General features: G+C 34.9%; 4 protein-coding genes and 1 long non-coding RNA gene across 8 annotated transcripts; 4 read left to right on the forward strand and 1 right to left on the reverse strand.

The window, feature by feature from the left end:
- Positions 1-316: 316 nt before the first annotated feature.
- LOC104761848 (pathogenesis-related protein 1-like) lies at positions 317-1370 on the forward strand. Its single transcript, XM_010484989.2, has 2 exons — positions 317-602; positions 756-1370. Exons 1-2 carry the CDS (start codon positions 350-352, stop codon positions 1118-1120), a joined length of 618 nt encoding a protein of 205 aa, XP_010483291.1. The 5' UTR covers positions 317-349; the 3' UTR covers positions 1121-1370.
- A 2602-nt stretch (positions 1371-3972) lies between these two features.
- Positions 3973-11296, reverse strand: LOC104761849 (CBL-interacting serine/threonine-protein kinase 21). 4 transcript variants are annotated; one of them, XM_087499118.1, is made up of 13 exons: positions 10840-11296; positions 10344-10415; positions 9831-10263; positions 6095-6330; positions 5842-6018; positions 5705-5732; positions 5507-5560; positions 5208-5423; positions 5025-5114; positions 4825-4935; positions 4606-4725; positions 4374-4508; positions 3973-4267 (listed from the first exon to the last, which is right to left on the reverse strand). In XM_087499118.1, the coding sequence occupies exons 7-13, from the start codon at positions 5549-5551 to the stop codon at positions 4196-4198; spliced, it is 789 nt and encodes a 262-aa protein (XP_087355244.1). In that variant the 5' UTR covers positions 5552-5560; positions 5705-5732; positions 5842-6018; positions 6095-6330; positions 9831-10263; positions 10344-10415; positions 10840-11296; the 3' UTR covers positions 3973-4195. The 4 variants fall into 4 exon arrangements, with proteins under 4 accessions (XP_087355244.1, XP_010483292.1, XP_010483294.1 ...); XM_010484990.3 differs by having other exon boundaries at positions 5661-5732; XM_010484992.3 differs by lacking the exons at positions 9831-10263; positions 10344-10415; positions 10840-11296 and having other exon boundaries at positions 5661-5732; positions 6095-6632.
- LOC109130540 (uncharacterized) lies at positions 7287-8394 on the forward strand. Its single transcript, XR_015588778.1, has 2 exons — positions 7287-8037; positions 8136-8394. It is a non-coding gene; the product is annotated as an uncharacterized LOC109130540 (long non-coding RNA).
- On the forward strand, positions 8876-12168 carry LOC104763547 (uncharacterized). Its single transcript, XM_019240197.2, has 2 exons — positions 8876-9119; positions 11434-12168. The coding sequence occupies exons 1-2, from the start codon at positions 9006-9008 to the stop codon at positions 12037-12039; spliced, it is 720 nt and encodes a 239-aa protein (XP_019095742.2). The 5' UTR covers positions 8876-9005; the 3' UTR covers positions 12040-12168.
- Positions 12169-14726: 2558 nt separating this feature from the next.
- Positions 14727-18043, forward strand: LOC104761850 (xylose isomerase). Its single transcript, XM_010484993.3, has 13 exons — positions 14727-15071; positions 15176-15280; positions 15426-15500; positions 15590-15719; positions 15798-15889; positions 16128-16181; positions 16384-16669; positions 16740-16973; positions 17060-17130; positions 17223-17263; positions 17348-17447; positions 17540-17689; positions 17791-18043. The coding sequence occupies exons 1-13, from the start codon at positions 15012-15014 to the stop codon at positions 17824-17826; spliced, it is 1434 nt and encodes a 477-aa protein (XP_010483295.1). The 5' UTR covers positions 14727-15011; the 3' UTR covers positions 17827-18043.
- Positions 18044-18655: the final 612 nt, after the last annotated feature.

Genomic DNA, 18655 nt, shown 5'->3' on the forward strand with positions numbered 1-18655 from the left:
CTTAACCATTTTGAATAACTAAGATAAGTGATGGTTCGACAAAAAAAAAAAAAGAAGAGATCAAATGTTCATATACTTACTCAAGAAATTAATGTAGATGTATAAGACAAAAATTTGTATTAAAATCCTAATTGACATATTATAATTAACCATAAAATCCATTTAACCAAAGGGAACCATAAAAAGAGTGGTAACCATAATCGAACATGGAAGCCACATTGTAGTTGACATTCTCTAAAGGTCCAAATTCCTTAGTTAATTCATCAATTCATAACTTATAAATAATCATTCACCAAAGTCATTTCTCTTCACCACCCACAAAACCATTTTTCATAGTCACACCACAAAGATGGCGACCAGTTCATCAATGACCCTAGTCATTGTCTTCACAATTTCACTTCTCTTGGTCGCTTTCCAAGAAGTCAATGCAGACTATTACAGACCGAGGCCACCAGTTACCCCTACCCCTTATGTCCCTAAGCCACGGCTCCCAGTTCCGAGTCCTAAGCCTGTTTACCGGCCTCCTACTTACCCAAGTCTACCCGCTGGCTCAATCGCTAGATTGTTTCTTGACCCACATAACGCTCTTCGGTCCAGACTAGGTATTTATTTGTCATAAATATTGTTACCATTAATTCACCCTATTAGTTGAGGGATGGATCAGGATTCAAATCTTTACACAAACAATTATTTTAGAAAAAATTGTATAATGTCGGTGTTATTGATTTGGTGAAATGAATCTCATTCCCTATCAGGTGTGTCTCCATTGGTTTGGGACGGCAAGCTAGCTAGCTACGCGACATGGTGGGCTAACCAAAGGCGTTACGACTGCTCAATGACCCACTCGACGGGACCATACGGTGAGAACCTGTTTTGGGGAAGTGGCTCGGACTGGACACCAACTTTTGCGGTGCAGTCATGGGTCGTTGAAGGAAGGTCCTACGACCACAACACCAACTCGTGTGACGGAAGTGGAATGTGTGGTCACTACACTCAGATGGTGTGGCGTGACACCAAAAGGCTTGGGTGCGCGCGTGTGGTGTGTGAGAATGGTGCAGGAGTTTTCATCACTTGTAACTACGACCCACCGGGTAACTACGTTGGAGAGAAGCCTTACTAAAAAGGACAAGAAGCACTCTTAAAAAAGGGGTTTTCTTTGTACTTGATTTCATATAATTTCTTAATATTTTCAATTTCCAATATCTTCGTAAACTGAAATTTTCGACAGATATTTAATTTGTATGGGTACTCATCGTTCTGTTGTTTTAAAAAATTGTTCTGGTGGTACGTCGCATTTTGGTGAGTGGGAGTACCCAAGTAAGTTGCGTTTTGGTATTTGGTTAACAGTTGTTATGTTTGTGTGTTGCCAAGTTCTTTTGTGTTAAAAAACGTTCATCATACATAATGCACTACAAGAAAATACATCCATTTACGACCACGGTATTGGTAGGAAATTGGTCGTCAGAAGTAGCCTATTCCAACGACTTTCCGACCAAATCAAATCGTCAGAATTCTCTGGTCGAAAACCAATATTTGGGGTGACCATATGTACAGCTTACAAACTGTTCACTACATGTATAAATATGACTTTGTTGTTGGAGTTACTAACAATATGACTTTGTTTTAATCTTTGAAATCGTTGATCATAAAAACTACCATTAGTTATATTCATTCTTTATATTATTGACTTACCCAAATTAAAAATATATTTTTAAATGAGACATTTTTTTTTCTTGTATTGTTCTAACCCCTAATGACTCGTTTTTATCGTTTCTATTCTTGAAGAAAGATTTGAAAAAAAATTTCATCGATAATAATATATAATGCCGTTGGGCTTCAATTCCTCCAGACATACATTGTTTCATGCAATGATTCTTTCTCTTTATTAGTCTCAAAACGTCTCCCCTCTTCTTACTCATCTCTCAGAACACATGCGTGCATGAGCATTTGGTTCGTAGATAAACCGATGAAGCTGCTACAATTAATATCTAAGCCAATGAATTGATGTGGTATATAATTTATTAAAGTTTTAGAGTTTTTGAAAATTCAAGTGTGCCCATGACATTAAAAAGTACACTTAACATTTGTAGAGTAAAACATCTAGCAAAAAAACAAACTCGGTGTGTTCATTGTTTTTTTCCTTATTCAAGGTCTGTGTGGACATTCATATCCATGTACCAATATCTTATTATATAAAACTTAGTTTTTAAAGTTAGTAATTCATATAATCGTGACATGTGTATAAGTATGTCGATAATATTTTGGCACGTGTGAAATAAATTTTATTTTAAATTTATAGGAAAAAATAAAAAAATTCTAAAAATAAAATGATTGCAATTAATATATATTTTTAAGTATAGAAAACTAAAAGTAATCTATTATATGACTAAATCTAATAGGAAATTACTAATTTAAGGAAAATATGTGCAATTAATAAAAAAAAATATGTGCAATTAATAAGAAAAATATATGCAATTTAAATGAAATTATTAATTTGTTATAATCATATAGTAAAAAGAAGTTTATACATAAAAATAATTAAAAAATACAAAACTTGATGCGTTAAAATTAGTAATTAACATAATAGAGGAAAATTATGAGAATCAAGATAAAACTAATGTTATTTTCTTAAGTTTTTCAATCAGTGAATGATTTGATAGCGTATTCAATATTATTCTATATAATTATATGGATGAATTAACTTAATTTTAAAATTTTCTATTTTATATATTTAATGAATTTAATTTTTTTCTATCATAATCCGCATAAATCTAGGATTTAATCTAGTACATATATGAAATTCACATATACAAGAAAAATTTTAAAATTATGTGATTGGTGCAAAACCTCTAAGAGAGACTTAGGCATCGCAACTTGCCAAACTTATCAAAAACCAAAACACAAGAAAACAAAAATAACAACAACAAATCAAAAAATGTCTTCTTGAGTCACAGTACTCGCAAGAAATAGAGAAATTGGCTAAAAAAATGCTCAAAAAAAGCACTGATGGACGACGTAAGCTGTCGGATATTAATATTGTTAAAGTATGAATTTTGTGTCTTATAGTGCAACTTTCATATTTTTGCCATCTGAAATCATTGTTTTGCTTGTAAAGTTGTTTTTTTTTGCTAATAATTTCTTTACACATTTCCATGTGCACATCCTTCTCTCTAGTGCCAGCTTAACAGGGGGACAAGCAGTGCGACCGCCCCGGGTTCAAAGATTTAAGAGGCAAATAATTTATTTTTATGTATAAAAAAAATATTATAAGATAAAAGAGACATAAAAAAATAATAATGTTAGATAAAGGGGCACAAAAAAAAAATAATGCAAGATAAATTGATAAAGGAGTACAAAAAATATGTAAGATAAAAGAGGCAAAAACAAAATTTGTAAAACAAAATAATATATTAAAATATGTTTTAAGGATTTATTTTGATGAGTCAATAACTAAAAATATATCTTCTCTTGCACAATTATTTCAACTGACTCCAACAATGGAACAAAAATAAATTTTTATAATCTTGTTAAGTGTTTATATATTATCAAAATGAAATTCATATTTTTCAACATATAACATAGGTTAAAAAAAAAAATTGGCATTTTATTCAAAATATAAAAAAATTGCCCAGGGGCCCCTAAAAACCTTGCCAGCACTGCTTCTCTCTATCATATTTATTGTATCATGTCAACTTTTTTTTTTTTATGTAAAATGTGTGATATAGCTTTGTGAAATCACTTTCGTTTTGTAATTCATTGCATAGATATACGGTAGCAGTTTTATCGGTTTATCTTGTTAATCCAGTTTGGGAGAGAGAGTTACAAATGAACCAAGCTCATGCATGTATTTGAGAGAGATTGCGACGAAGATATGAAGAAGAGTAAAAACCATAAAAGTATGTTCACATTTTCTAAGTCAACGAACGAACACTCACACATGTCTGTCAAGTACTCAAGTGACAATCTACCGAGTTTTGTGAAAAAAAAACACTTGTTCTGCTTTATATATCTGTTCTGTAATCGACTTTGTTATTTAACAATTTGCTTACAAAACAATCCATCATTTTACACCCTGGTTAAAGAACCCTTTGGGATCACCAAGACCAAAACATGCATTATTCTATGGACTACTTGTCACTATAACAAACTCGAATCTGAAAAGATATGCTTTCTTTGCCTCCTCTGTTCTTCATTTTTACTTGAGTATCTCTATGCCTCTCTTAGCGCTTACTTCCGCTGTAAGTAAGCTCGATAAGCTCTGGCAAAACTGTCAAGTTACAAAAGCCCAATCTCGTATCATTAGTTGACTCTATAAAGGTAAGTTTTTTCTACTATATATTTTGGATGAGTGTAGTAACTTTTTCTCAGTTTACCTCCATGTATAGTCTTAACTCGCCTGCAGCTTTTGATATTTCTATAACACAATTGGTTGGAGTCACTTCAATCACCTCTGCTGATAATAAGTCATAAGAAGATCTTGATCTTATCTCTTTTGGCTGAATCTTAACCTGGTAATTGAACAACAACAACAACAAAACACACAGATGCATTTGTAAGATCTGTAACTTGACTTGAATCTGCAGTAACTAACTTATAGTTTATTACCTTGAAGTGCTTTATTCTTTCAACTGATAAGCTAACATCAGTTGCGGCAGCTTCGATCTTCTTGATTGTTTCTTGTGCTGTGTTCTTGGACCCAATTCTTGTTTTATATCTCTTATCATCCTAAAGACATAACAATAAAGAACAACTTCAATCTCTAACTCTCTTTGTTTTGATGAGCTTAAAGATATAAGCAAAGAAAATAGTTTTAAAGTCTCTTACATTCTCTTCAAAGAGACCTGACAGATCTAGATCACTAGACATTGCTATTATCTGAAAAGCATTTATGAAATTTGAAGACGCGGTTGCTGCATTTATCTCCGTTACATTTTCCTGCAAGATTCCAGTTCAGATAAGTCGTTACAACTTTGACTCAAAAGCTATTAACATTTTCAGACATCTAGCTAGTGAAGCAAACTTGCCTTGATTGAGTCTAGGACTTGATGATAAGCTGGTGCATAACCTATCTTGAACCAAGAATCTTGAATGATTATCTCAACTAATGTTATACGCTGCATCCAAATGTTTTCGTCACTCAGTTTGGGATTCAAACAATGACAATGAAGAAAAGTGTAACATGCAGATTCTTTCTTATTATAATATACCCTTAGAGGATTTGGGTCAAGAATGTTAAAGATTAGCCTCTTCTGCTCTCCAGTGAATCCAGGTGGGAAAGTGTAATCTGCTCTGAGTATCTTCTTATACAAAACAGGAAGCGTATGATCATCGAACGGTGGATAACCAGCAAGCAATTCAAATAGAATCACTCCACAAGACCATACATCCACTGCTGCTCCTGAGTAGCCTTTGTTCATAATCAACTGTTTAATGCATTAAACAAAATCAGCTTCTGCAGATACAGAGATTTTGAGAAATGATGAGAAGTAATTATACTTAATGTTACCTCTGGAGCTATATAACATGGAGAGCCACAAGCTGTAGAGAGCATATCCCCTGACTGTTAATTACACAAATACAAAAATGTTATTTAGCATTTGATTGTTTCAAACCCTAATTTAGTTTTTTTTTTTTATATGATTAGAATTAGAAAGTGTTACTTTAGGAACTGCACTTAATCCAAAGTCAGAAACTTTGAGATTACCCTTTGAATCTAATAACAAGTTTTGTGGCTGCAATAAATAAAGTAAAACCAAATCAGATTACTAGCCACAATATCAATTAGAGAAAAACAGAGAAAACAGAGTGTTTATAATAAAAGTTAAAAAAAAGGTTTGTTACCTTAAGATCTCTATGATAAACTCCTCTGTTATGACAATAATCAACAGCATCAATCAACTGTTGGAAAAGCTTTCTAGCATCTGATTCTTTCATCTTTTGTCTATCAAGTCTGTCTGAAAGCTGACCACCTGCAACGTGTTCCATTACAATACAGATCTTTGTCTTGGTCCCAATCACCTGAAGTTTTAAAAATATTTACTCAGATTCAAAGAACAAGAATTAATTGAGGAGACAGAGAAGAAGATACACAAACCTCGTGTATTTGTACGATGTTGGGATGGTTAAGAAGCTTCATGGTTCGTATCTCTCGCTTGACTTGAGACTCTAGACCCTTTTGAATAACCAGAGCCTTGTCTATGATTTTGACAGCTACGTAAGTACCATTGGTCGTGTCGTAACCAAGTTTCACTTTCGCAAAATTCCCTTCCCCGATTGTTCTTCCTATCTCATACTTTCCGATCTTCTTCGTCCCAAACAAACCCATCCTCACTGACACCACAACAGAGTCAGAGAGAAAAGAGAGAAAATGGTTTACGGAATTTTGAAGGGTCGAGTTATCAACTAATTAAAGAAATTGATTCTATTGTCTTGTTGGGGATCAAGAAATTGACTTTTAGATGATATTGACCGGTTGGAGTGATCAAAAAGAAGAAGATATTATTAGTATGATTGGGTAGTGTGTGCTGTATAAATTTGACCGATTGGCTTCGTATGTGAGTGACTCGTAGCTCGTGTGTCCCGTGGGATTAAGAATGTGTCAATCAATCTTACTTTAGCTACGTAATCTTCTCAACAACTAAATAAATAAGTTTATATATAAACAACGATTTTTGTGTGGATACATTTCACATTTCTCTAGTTGGTTAGTTACGTGGATTGGGTTGGCATTATCGCTTTATTTTTTTCCACCTTAAATTTAGAAATTGAAAGAAAAACAAATTTTAGGATAATTGTTTCTTTCATTGGCTGAAAGATATCCTTTTAGTTTTATTTTTTCATCGATTTTTGACATATTGCCCATAAAATATCTTTTTCTAGTGTTTTAATCTTCTTCTTTTTTTGAGTCACCAAAAGTGTTTAAATCCTTAACGTTCAAAACAAAACTATCATCCAAAACACGCCACTTTTTTAAGAAATTTTTTTTGTCGGTTTTTAACCCTTTTCCATTTTTTTGTGAGGATATTTTCTTCAAAGTGCCAAGTGGTATTTTACTTTGGCTTTATTCATTTCGAAAATAAACATTGTAAGTCGAAAAAAAAGTACAAATCCTCAAGATATTTTATTTTTTCAATGATTTATAAGTCGAAAATATCCTCACAAAAAAATGGAAAAGGGTTAAAAACCGACAAAAAAATTTTCTAAAAAAAGTGCCAAGTGGTATTTTACTTTGGCTTTATTCATTTCGAAAATAAACATTGTAAGTCGAAAAAAAAGTACAAATCCTCAAGATATTTTATTTTTTCAATGATTTATAAGACCTTCTTTATCGGGAGTTCATAGAGAGGTTGATAGAGGAGTTCTTAGTGATTTGTTGAAAAAAAAAATCAAAAGAAAAAAAAAATATAAGATTTCTCCTTATATTAGTATACTAGATCGTGGATTAAGAGAAGCAACGTGTCAGTAGTTCTCTCTCTGGCGTTTCTGTCTCTCGTCTCTCTCTCGGTAGATCGATGATTTTAATGGAAAAAACTTGAGAGTTCTTGGTAAAATTGAGAAGTAAAACAGTGGGCAAATCGTATTTTACTGGAGATATCATCATCTCCATCAACTGCAGCACCATCGACGGTGGCAGTTCATAAATTGGAGAGGGGTTTTGCTTCACAAAATCGGAGATTGAATTAGCCAATTCTCGAATTGTTTGGTTCAATGATGCGATGAATTAGATTTGTATTAGAAAAATTAGGGTTATATGTTGATAGCTGTTTGGGAATTTGTAGTTTGATGAGTGTTTGTCAAATTGGATTCGACACTTTCCCTGTTTGTTTAAATTGCATGCATTCACTATATGCTGAATCCCTGAACTCGGTTCTGTTATGGGCAATATACATGAACTGCTTTGTTGAGAACAAGATGGTTTCTGTTGAAAGGATCAAACAATTCACTGACATTCCATCTGAATCCGAGTGGGAGCGCAAAGAAAACCTTCCCCATTTGAATTGGCCCTTCCATGGCAGTGTACATCTGGAAGACCTCAAGGTGAGTTATACAAACCAAACAGCTCTTTGTGTTTTAAAAAAAATCATCGTCTTAAGTGTTCAAACATGTGAAGGATGTGTGTGTGTAAACAACTGCAGGTGCGCTACAGACCGAACACTCCACTTATGCTCAAGGGAATCAGTACTAGGCTTGTGGTTGATCTGAAGCTACAGTTGACGAAGGAGAGAATTCTCGAAGACAAATGGCTTCTTGTTCTTTACGTTTATGAATTTTTTTTCCCAAATGTTCTCGATTGATATTTATTTTTCCCCTCCTTATTCTCTTGATGATCAAGTAGCTTAGTGTTGTTGCATAAATTCTAAAAGTTTCAATTTATGGGAAAAATTCGGGATACCACTTCCATTCTATTTAAAAATTTTAAATTTCAAAAAACAATATTTTCAAAAATAAGATACCCCAAATTAGAACCTACCATTGGAGGAGAAAATTTTAACTAAGAGATCATAGATTCTTATATTCAAAATATTACACAATTAATTCATAAAAAAAAATAAACAGTGTTTAATAACCTCATTATATGAATCTACCAATAATCTTGCTCTAAAGATCTGACATTCAAGATATTTATTTTTCCGATTTGTCTACATATTTTTTAAATAAATAAATATTACTAGGTTTTATAAAAACACAAAAAATTCAACCGTCCTCTCGGCCTTTTTATAAAAACACAACGGCCCACTATATTGGCCTTTTTATAAGCGTTGGGCTGAAAGACGCAAAAAAAAAATGATTAGATATTTAGATTTAAGAAGAGATTCTTTACCAAAAGTGGAGTCAAAATTGCCTCATCAACAAGAAATAAATAACCCTAAAATGGAAAAAATATCTATCGCCAATACAATGAATATGGGAAAAGAGGAGAAAGAAACGGGACTAAAGAGTAAAGGCATCACCAGCTATTAAGTTGAAGAGTGAGCAAGAAAATTCAGTAGCTAAACCTTTCATCTATGGGAAGTGTCAATTCTGTGGCCGCGGAAGCTAAAACAGAGGATCATCCGCCGTCGACTTATCAGAGAGATGGGGAGGAAGATTCAAGAACCCTAAGAGCAAGATTAATGGGGGTTCATATATTGACGATCTTATATACTGTTTGAATTTTTTAAGAATTAATTGTGTACTGTTTAAATTCTAAGAACTCTTGATCTCTTAATTAAAATTGTATTCTCTAATGGTAGTATATAATTATGGGTCTCTTATTTTGAAAATATAGTTTTTTGAAATTTTAAAATTTTAAGTAGATTAGAAGTAGTATAAATGATTAAACTATAATTACAAAAAGCTTGCATCCTGAAGAAAAAAAAGACAAAAATCTGAGTAAATCTACAATTACAGAACTAAACTGGTAAGACAAGTATTTGAAACTGTAACCTATAATGTCAAACAGCTTATGTTACAGAAAACAGCTAATGCACAGGAGAGAAGAATGCAGAACTGCAAAATTTAGAGATAAGAGTAAGGATTTTGTGTTTACGTTTGTCATCTGAATCTTAGAGAAGTTGAAAAAAGTTACTTACGATGGCACCGTAAGTCATTTTGTAAGTAGATATGAATTTTCCGCTCAAGAAATAGTCAACAAAAGGGCCAAATATGAGAAGTGAAATGGCTTGGATTGGAGCTGTTTTGCTCAGCAATTCAAAAGATCCTACTGAGTACTTCTTTTGCAGAGAATAAATGCCCTTTTCAGGATTCCAGCCAAACATTTGCGTTTCAAGAACGAAAGAGAGATCAAAACAAGCAAAGCCAGATCTAACATAAAGAAAGGGATAACTTACAATCTGCTGGAGAGATGTGGAGAAAACAGCAGTGCACGCACAAATGAAACCTTTGGCATTAACTTTGACATCAGTCACAATACAGATCCCAACACCAATAACCACAACCATAACAGAAGCTTTCACTTCTTTACAGTAATGCTTGCTATGTATAATCCATTCCAACACGCATACCACCGAAATCATGCTCAATTTCGAAATCTACGTGACACCAAAAAATAATCAAAATCAAAACCAAAACGAAAGATCTTTCAACCGAGTAACAGAAAGAGTCAAAAGGAAAGAATTTTCTGTAACATAAAGAGTGAAGAATGATTAAAACAGCTAATGGTTCTGAACATCTCCTTGTATGGTTCTAGCTTCATACGAAAACCATTCACTTTCACAATGTTTCTTTCTTCTCTTCCAACCCTCACACATTAATCTCGATGGTCTGCATCAAAGAAACAGAGATATGTAATGTCACTTATACAGAAAGAAAAAAACAAAATCAATTAAGAGGAAGAAGACTACCTGAAGATGCAGCTCAGAGAAGACAACGATCCATCAGAACCATCACCCACAGAGCAAAGCATCCTCCACAATCTAAAATAACAGATCCAAGAGGCAAAAATTACATGAACATAATTATAAGATCAAACGCTAGAAATATATGCAGCATGAAAGATTCAGAGAAATCTTAACCGCTTTCTCAATGATCCCACATTTCGAGTACATATCAATCAAAGCAGAGCCAAGCACATCATCAATCCTGATACCGTTATTCACCGCATAACAATGCAACCATTCTCCTAACTCTAACTCTAACCATCAATCATAACATTCCATAACACAAACTCACCATCTCTCTTTCTTCTATCAACCATCACCACCCTATCTTTTTCTATAATGTTCTTGTAAAACAACACACAAGCATCTTTCATCAAACCACAGATCACATACATTCTAACGAGATTACTCATCACGAAGCTCAACCCAAGCTTTAAAGCCAACCCATGAATCTGCTTACCTTGTTGAATCTTCCCTGTTTTCGCACAAGCCTTAAGCACAGAAGGAAACGTGAACCGGTTCGGTTCAACGAACTCATCGCTCATCATCTCACAGAACAATGCGATTACGATTACAACTTTGTCTTCTTCATCGCTCTCACTGAAACCTCTGATTATTGTATTCCAAGAGAAGCAATTTCGTTGAGGCATCTGATTGAAGATCTTATGTGCGTAATCGAGGTCACGGTGATGGAGATCGGAGGTAGCACAGAATCGGAGTATCTCCGCGGCGGCGAGAGTGTGTCGCCGGAGAGTTCCCACCGGGAGAGTAAAGGGTCTGTGTTGGGTTCATTGAGAATCAAGAACAGGAAGGGATCATGTGGCTCTCGATGGCGAGAGAAAGAGAGAGATGAAGACAAATTTTTTTTCCCTTTTCTATTTTTTTGTCTGGCCAACAGAACGTTGACACGTTTAGTCTCTTAGAGCAAGAATGGGTATACTCTATAAGAGGCTCCCTTATGTTTTTTCTTTTGTTCTGATTTATTTTTTAGTTACCAAAATGTTAAGTACTCCCCTATGAACCTGCCGATGGGGAAGGTCTAACTGAAGATCAGATTCAGATAGATGGGAAGCAAACTAAAACCCTAGTTGAAGAGAACCAAGGAGGTGTGGAGGAAGAATCAAAAACCCTAATTGAAGACCAAAGGGATGGGGAGGAAGAATCAAAAACCCTAATTGAAGATTTGAATGTAACAGAGGAAGGGGAAGAGGAAGAGGAAGAGTGTATGTTGTGCACGTACATAAAGGGAGGTGAGTGCAAGGATGCGTTCATAAAATTGGAGAGATGTTGGAATGAAGCAATGAAGAATAATGAAGACGAAACAAGTAAATGTAAAGAGGCTAGACTCATGTTCAAGGCTTGTATGAATGATAACCCTGTTTACTATGAGCCTATTCTTGCTTTTGAAGCTAGAGAGAGGGCTAAGATGTTGAGCGAGTTGTTGAACGCGGAAAAGGAGGCTATTCTCGCTGGTGATGCTGCAGTCATTGCGAGAACGTTAAACGTGCTGCAAAAAGACGATGCTGAGCCTATTACCGTTCTTCCTGCTGAAGCTGCAGCTACTGGGAAGGCGTTTAGCGAGTTGGAAGCTGGAAAGAAGAAGGAGAAGGAAGCAGAGGGAGCCAAGGGAAACGAGAGTGATCATCAGAATCAGAATTAGGATATTCCGATTTTTTGTTTGTCTAAACCCTTAATTTTGTTTAAGGTTGTCTTTTTAGTTCTTACTACAACATTGAGTTATGCTAATGATGCATCTGTTATTGCCACCTTCTTCTGCAAAAAAAGACTATTTAATCGGTTAATCTTTATAGTAAAACTTTTGTTCAACGTTTGTTTATGCGTATCTTACGGGAGAAGCTGAACATTTAACTTAACTTAACGGAATTGTTTAAGAGAATCATCTGCTTGTGTGTTGTTGAAATGAGAACAACATGCTCAAAGTAAACAAGGTAAACAGAGATGTTAATGTGATTTGATGCAGAGGTAGCTGTACACGTTTGTCTCAGGGTTATCACAAGGTGTTGTTGATATGAGACTAGTTTAAAGGTTACCTGTAGTGTTTGAAATCTGCGGGTGATGGGTCTGTTTTTGAACAGAAGGATTGGACAAGGTTATGTTCAAGTTCTGGTTTGTTGAAACAGGTTGTTGTAAAGGTAATCTCATGTTTAAGCGGTTATCAACGAGCTAATGAGATTGTCTGCAAGGTTGAATGAAAAGGGTTTCAGGTTATGAAGCAAAGAAGATTCAGTTTCTGCATTTGATTCAAGTAATTCAGAGGATTTTGATCTCAGTGCACATGAGTAAATCCTAGAAGCTAGCAAGGGAATCAAGTTTTGCAGAGGAACTAAAGGATTATCAATTACTGTAACATGCGTATGGTCTGAACAGAGGCCATGGTGGAGAATGTGTGATTGAACGTTTCATAGGTGGTGAAGCCTATGGAGTTTTTTGGTTGAGATTAACAAGCTGGCTGGAGGTGTTCTTAACTTGTTAATGGAGTATTCGGAGCAGTGACATCAAGCATTCAAGTGTTGAATGCATCAAGAGGTGATCATGGAAGAGTTGAGCTAAATGCAAGATTGCATTGGAGCTGGTTTTTCACAACTCAGTGATCTGCAGATGTGTTGACGGCTCAGGTTCGTTTAGCGGTGTGAACCGTCACAGCGGAAGTGTATTGAACGTTAAGTTAAATGCACGAGGATCTAGCAGGTTTATGGTGCTTAAACTGCTAATTATCAAGGCTGAGTAATGCTACTCAAGGGCCTAGATGGAGATCCAAGAAATAACACAAGAAGGTACTCTCTCTACTCGGCAGGCTGTGTAGTTTGACCATCTTGTTCTCAGGTGGCGACTGTTGAAATGAGAACAAAATGCTCAAGTAAACAAGGTAAACAGAGATGTTAACTCGAGTTAAGTTAAACATTTAAGGGAACCACAAAGAGGAGCGTGTGAGAGAGACACAATGTAGAGAGATGTAAGCAAGTAGCGAGAGATGTACACCATCATAAGTACTCGTTTCTCTATATATTGGAGTTACTATGAGTGACTTTGTGGGTTTTTGTGTTCTAACTTTGAGTTCTTGAAGAAACTTGGAGTTGATTGGTGGTGTTTCCATGACAGAGACATAGCACTTGATGGCAGTACACACTTGAGGTAATAACTCCAGTTTCTAGTTCACCTATACTATATTTGCATTACATTGTTCCGATTGAAACTACAGTCTGGTTGGTGTTAAAAGACCGTATATGATATTTGGTCCTTGGACCTTGTAACAATTCTTTTACAGCTTGCTGTTTCTTTTGGTACTTAATTGATTACTTTCTTTTGCTCTTGTTGGCCTAAATGTTGACTTGTTCTGTAACATCTGTTCAATTTTGTTATAGTCACCTTCTTCTGCAAAAAACTAGCTAATCCTTAACAGTAACATTGTTTTGTTCGTGCATATCTTATCACTTTCCAAGTAACCGAATTGTTTAATAGATCAAATCTCCGACTATTGGATTGTATGAATTAAACAAATTAGAGAGCAAACACTTGTTTAACCAAATGATTAAAAAAAAACAGATAGCAACTTCTGATTGAAAAAGGCTTCAATGAGGGCAAATTTGAACGGTCCAATATAAAGAACTAAGAAGCCTTTTTGTTAATTTTCCACCCACTAATCCAATTATTCAATCTAGAAAAATACTTTAATGTATAAATAAGCGGTTTGAGATTATAAATAAGCGGTTTAAGCTTTTAATTTTATAATAATAAATACATATTTTCTTTTCTTATTTTATAAAGAGATGAAGTGAATAAGTTTTTAAATGTATTATGACATGTTAGATTCTCGTTGGCTAAAATAAGTAGAAGTGAATAAAGGATTTAGGAGTGAACCCTATAATTGTTTTATGTATTTATCTTCTTTGTCAGCTTTCAATATTTCATTTAATGTGCTCGGTTCTTGCTTCACGGGCATTGTGATATGTGTTATTATTATAGTACTCATTTTCACGGGTGAGATCATTCTTAGGATCCTTTTTCCCCAATGATTAACTAAGGTAATATAATATATGAAAAACTTGTACTGTTTTACATTAGATAACAGTATTCGTAAAATTTTCATTTGTGGAACTAATAATAGAAAACTCAACAAAATATGATTTAAGTTGGACACAAAATTATATTGTCTTCATATGCTCTCACAAGAGTATTAACACAATCTATAGTTTTGGTCCTAAATATAGAAAACTTGGATAACTTGCTGAGTCAGACAGAAACGTGATATACGCTCTATAACGTTGTTTCCGGATAAAGACTGAACGTACGATTTGCTTTTAACTCACCGATAATATCACAACAACCGTCGATTTTATTTTATGTTGAGGGGCAAAATCGTAATAACAGAACAAACAAACAAAACAAACTAGTGCTTACGTCACATCATTATCTGTCTGACTAGTTCCTAATAAATCTTAATCATCATCGTCACTCACTATATATTTTTGCGATTTCATACTAGTTCTATAATCTAAAGCTGGGTTTTTAGTTTCTCTCTTGCGGTCGTGTGATTTGGATTTGTATTATAAGAAGGAAACTGGGTTTTTTTTAGGTTTCATCATCATTCGTTTTAAGGTTTTGTTGGAAACTATGAAGAAGGTTGAGTTTTTTATTCTCCTTCTCTGTTTAATCGCCGCGTCGTTTCTAGTGGTAAGACTTTGATTAATAATCAAAAAGCTTGATTCTTTTTCTTTGTTTACGATCATTGGAATTTAATCTGATATTAAAGTTTTGATCTTGATTGGTGTGTGAAGTGTGCTGATCCACCAACTTGTCCTGCGGATTTGGATGGGAAGTGTAGTGATTCTGATGATTGGCAAGGAGACTTCTTCCCTGAAATCCCTAATATTAAGTATGAGGTAACCAACGCAATCTTGCTCACTAAAGTTGTGAAATTTTATCTGTAAAAAACTATTTGATTCGATTTGGGAATTTTTAGTGAGGGTGTGTTTGCATGTGTAGATGAATAATGAATTGATTGTTTTTATGATTTTTGTTTTACAGGGACCTTCGACTAAGAACCCACTTGCTTACAGGTGGTATAACGCTGAAGAAGAGATTCTTGGGAAGAAGATGAAGGTAAAATTGTTTTGTGTTTTTATGGATTTGAAAGAATGGATGAGATGTTTGTTTGTTTGTTTGTTTATGTCTCTTGCATATGTGAACAGGATTGGTTTAGATTCAGTGTTGCGTTTTGGCATACATTCCGTGGGACTGGAGGTGATCCATTTGGTGCGGCGACTAAGTATTGGCCTTGGGAAGATGGTACTAACTCTGTGCCTATGGCTAAGAGAAGAAGTAAGTCAAGATTTGTGTTTTTGTTAATGTTGTTTCTCTTTAACTGGGAGTTGATGTGCGTGACTTTGTGTAATGCAGTGCGAGCTAACTTTGAGTTCTTGAAGAAACTTGGAGTTGATTGGTGGTGTTTCCATGACAGAGACATAGCACCTGATGGCAGTACGCTTGAGGTAATAACTCCAGCTTCTGGTTCACTTATACTATAGATTGCATTACATTGTGCGATTGAAACTACAGTTGGATTTATTGCTTTGTGTTAAAGACCGTATATGATATTTGGTCCTTGGACCTTGTAATTCTTTTGCAGCTTGCTGTTTCTTTTGGTACTTGATTGATTACTATTTATTTTGCTCTTGTTGACCTAATGTTTACTTGTTTTATAACCTGTTTATACTAATTTATCTGCAGGAATCTAACAAAAACTTGGATGAGGTTATCGAACTCGCCAAAGAACTCCAAAAGGTGAATCCATTTGGTTAATATTCCATTTCTTGTTACGCATTGGATTTTGGAAGATACCTTTAGTAGTTATATAACCTCTCTCCGAGGCGCATGTATGCCATTACACAATTGGAACTCATAATTCATGAAACACTGTCTTGTTGCCACAATACCTTAGTTTTACTGTGCTAAGAAAAAGGTTCGTCTTCCTCTTCAAATGCAGGGAAGCAAGATCCGGCCATTGTGGGGTACAGCTCAGCTTTTCTTGCATCCTCGTTACATGCACGGAGGAGCAACCAGCTCTGAGGTTGGAGTATATGCTTACGCTGCTGCTCAAGTGAAGAAGGCAATGGAGGTGACACATTACTTGGGCGGTGAAAATTACGTTTTCTGGGGTGGCCGTGAAGGTTATCAGACGCTCTTGAACACTGACATGGGAAAAGAGCTTGATCATCTAGCCAGGTTCTTTGAAGCTGCTGTTGCTTACAAGAAGAAGATTGGATTCAAAGGTAAGTCTTCTTCTTCTTCTGTCATCAGTCGTATGTGACTTATTGCAATATAATCTTATTTTTCCATCAGGTACGCTTTTAATCGAGCCCAAGCCTCAAGAACCCACCAAGCACCAGTATGACTGGGATGCTGCAACAGCTGCCAATTTCCTAAGGAAATACGGTCTTATTAATGAGTTCAAACTCAACATTGAGTGTAACCATGCCACGCTTTCTGGTCACACCTGTCATCATGAGCTTGAAACTGCAAGACTCAATGGGTTACTTGGGAACATTGATGCTAACACTGGCGATGCTCAAACTGGTAAATTTTAAACTTCAGCTCTTTTGAATATTACTGTCTCTTATCTGGATTCTGATGATTGACAATGTTTCACCTTGTCTCAACAGGATGGGATACAGATCAGTTTCTTACAGATGTTGGAGAAGCAACCATGGTTATGATGAGTGTCATCAGAAATGTATGTAATATAAAAACTCTTATTTTGGAAATTTTTTGAATGGAAGCTCACAATAGCTTATGTTGTTCATGTGTTGTCTCATTATGAAATAGGGTGGGATTGCACCAGGAGGCTTCAACTTCGACGCCAAGCTGTAAGTTCTTGATTCCCAAAGTTTTACTGTTTCATACAAACTTAAACCGAGAAAGAAGCTTATAATATCTGATTGATTGAACAGGCGAAGAGAGAGTACAGATGTTGAAGACTTGTTCATTGCTCATATTAGTGGAATGGATACAATGGCTCGTGGACTTAGAAATGCAGTCAAAATCTTGGAGGTTAGTAAAGAGAGTTTGAATAGATAAGTTTCTTAAAGTTTCAAAGAGTGTAGCTTTATCGATTAACTTGATGTGTGTGATTGGTATTAAAGGAGGGAAGTCTAAACGAATTGGTACGCAAGAGATATGCAAGTTGGGACTCTGAGCTTGGGAAGCAAATAGAAGAAGGAAAAGCTGATTTCGAGTATCTTGAGAAGAAGGCTAAAGAGTTTGGAGAACCAAAGGTTTCTTCTGCTAAACAGGTACACGTTTCTTACTACAACAAAACATGATATTCTTGTTTTGTTTCGTTAACACACACACACAACACTCATAACGAGATCTCTTGTAACAAAAACCACAGGAGCTTGCTGAGATGATCTTCCAGTCAGCTATGTAGGAAGAAGAAGAAGAAGAAGAAGACTAAAGAAGGCTTTCTATGTTTATTAAAAGGATCGTCTTCTTTCTTTCTTAGTTCTCTCCTCATCTCTGAGAAGTCTGAAAACCAAAAATGAAAAATAAGAATGATTAGAGAGGTTGTTTCAGTTGATGTACTGTACTATGCTTTCTCACACTCTTAGTTCCAATTCAATAAGAACAACTGTTTTAAGGCCTTACTTGAATTCGATTAAGGTTTATGTGTGAAAAACCAAAGCCTGGTCAGTTCCAGTCTTTTTCGTTGCTGTGTTTTATATGTATCTTCCTTCTTATTGGCCCAATGAGACTCTTAAGTTTTAATGAAAAAATCATCAGTTTGACCCCCAAACAAAACAAAGTTAGAAATATTGTAAAACAGTCATTATTCCATCACAAACCCATGACATTATATTTGTCTATATGTAATGTTTCATAATTTCTGTAATGCTAACACTTGTCATTACCAAAATTAATGGGTGTGTGACTCATCTGTTTTATAACACATATATATGGAGTTGTAAGAGAATAATGCATAAGTTTTTTTTGATTAAATAAGCTTCTTGTTCTCTTTACAAAGTATTACAAACACATATAAGTTTTTTGTAGTTATAGTTCATAACACGTTATCTGAAGTTTTAATGAGGAAGTACGTAATTCGTTAATTGTGATGAATAATCAAGGGAATATTGTAAAACACATGTGTGATTATTCTATCACAAACACACAGCATTACACTTGTCCATATAATGTTTCATAATTTTTGTAGTGTTAACACTTATCATTACCAAAACTAATGGGTCATTACCAAAACT

Source organism: Camelina sativa, chromosome 18 (assembly GCF_030686135.1).
Source record: "Camelina sativa cultivar CO46 ecotype springtype chromosome 18, ASM3068613v1".
Taxonomy (NCBI): Eukaryota; Viridiplantae; Streptophyta; class Magnoliopsida; order Brassicales; family Brassicaceae; genus Camelina; species Camelina sativa.

Excerpts from the sequence above, each read along its gene's own strand:
- LOC104761848 (XM_010484989.2), top strand. The coding sequence starts at position 350 with ATGGCGACCAGTTCATCAATGACCCTAGTCATTGTCTTCACAATTTCA. Across the intron at positions 603-755 it reads CGCTCTTCGGTCCAGACTAG|GTGTGTCTCCATTGGTTTGG; the intron begins GTATTTATTTGT and ends ATTCCCTATCAG.
- LOC104761849 (XM_010484990.3), bottom strand. The coding sequence starts at position 6,325 with ATGGGTTTGTTTGGGACGAAGAAGATCGGAAAGTATGAGATAGGAAGA. Across the intron at positions 4,936-5,024 it reads AAGTCCTAGACTCAATCAAG|GAAAATGTAACGGAGATAAA; the intron begins GCAAGTTTGCTT and ends GGAATCTTGCAG. Across the intron at positions 4,268-4,373 it reads AGTTAAGACTATACATGGAG|TTTTGCCAGAGCTTATCGAG; the intron begins GTAAACTGAGAA and ends GTAACTTGACAG.
- LOC104763547 (XM_019240197.2), top strand. The coding sequence starts at position 9,006 with ATGGGAAGTGTCAATTCTGTGGCCGCGGAAGCTAAAACAGAGGATCAT. Across the intron at positions 9,120-11,433 it reads TAAGAGCAAGATTAATGGGG|ATTCAGATAGATGGGAAGCA; the intron begins GTTCATATATTG and ends ACTGAAGATCAG.
- LOC104761850 (XM_010484993.3), top strand. The coding sequence starts at position 15,012 with ATGAAGAAGGTTGAGTTTTTTATTCTCCTTCTCTGTTTAATCGCCGCG. Across the intron at positions 16,670-16,739 it reads GAAGAAGATTGGATTCAAAG|GTACGCTTTTAATCGAGCCC; the intron begins GTAAGTCTTCTT and ends TTTTTCCATCAG. Across the intron at positions 17,448-17,539 it reads ATGCAGTCAAAATCTTGGAG|GAGGGAAGTCTAAACGAATT; the intron begins GTTAGTAAAGAG and ends TTGGTATTAAAG.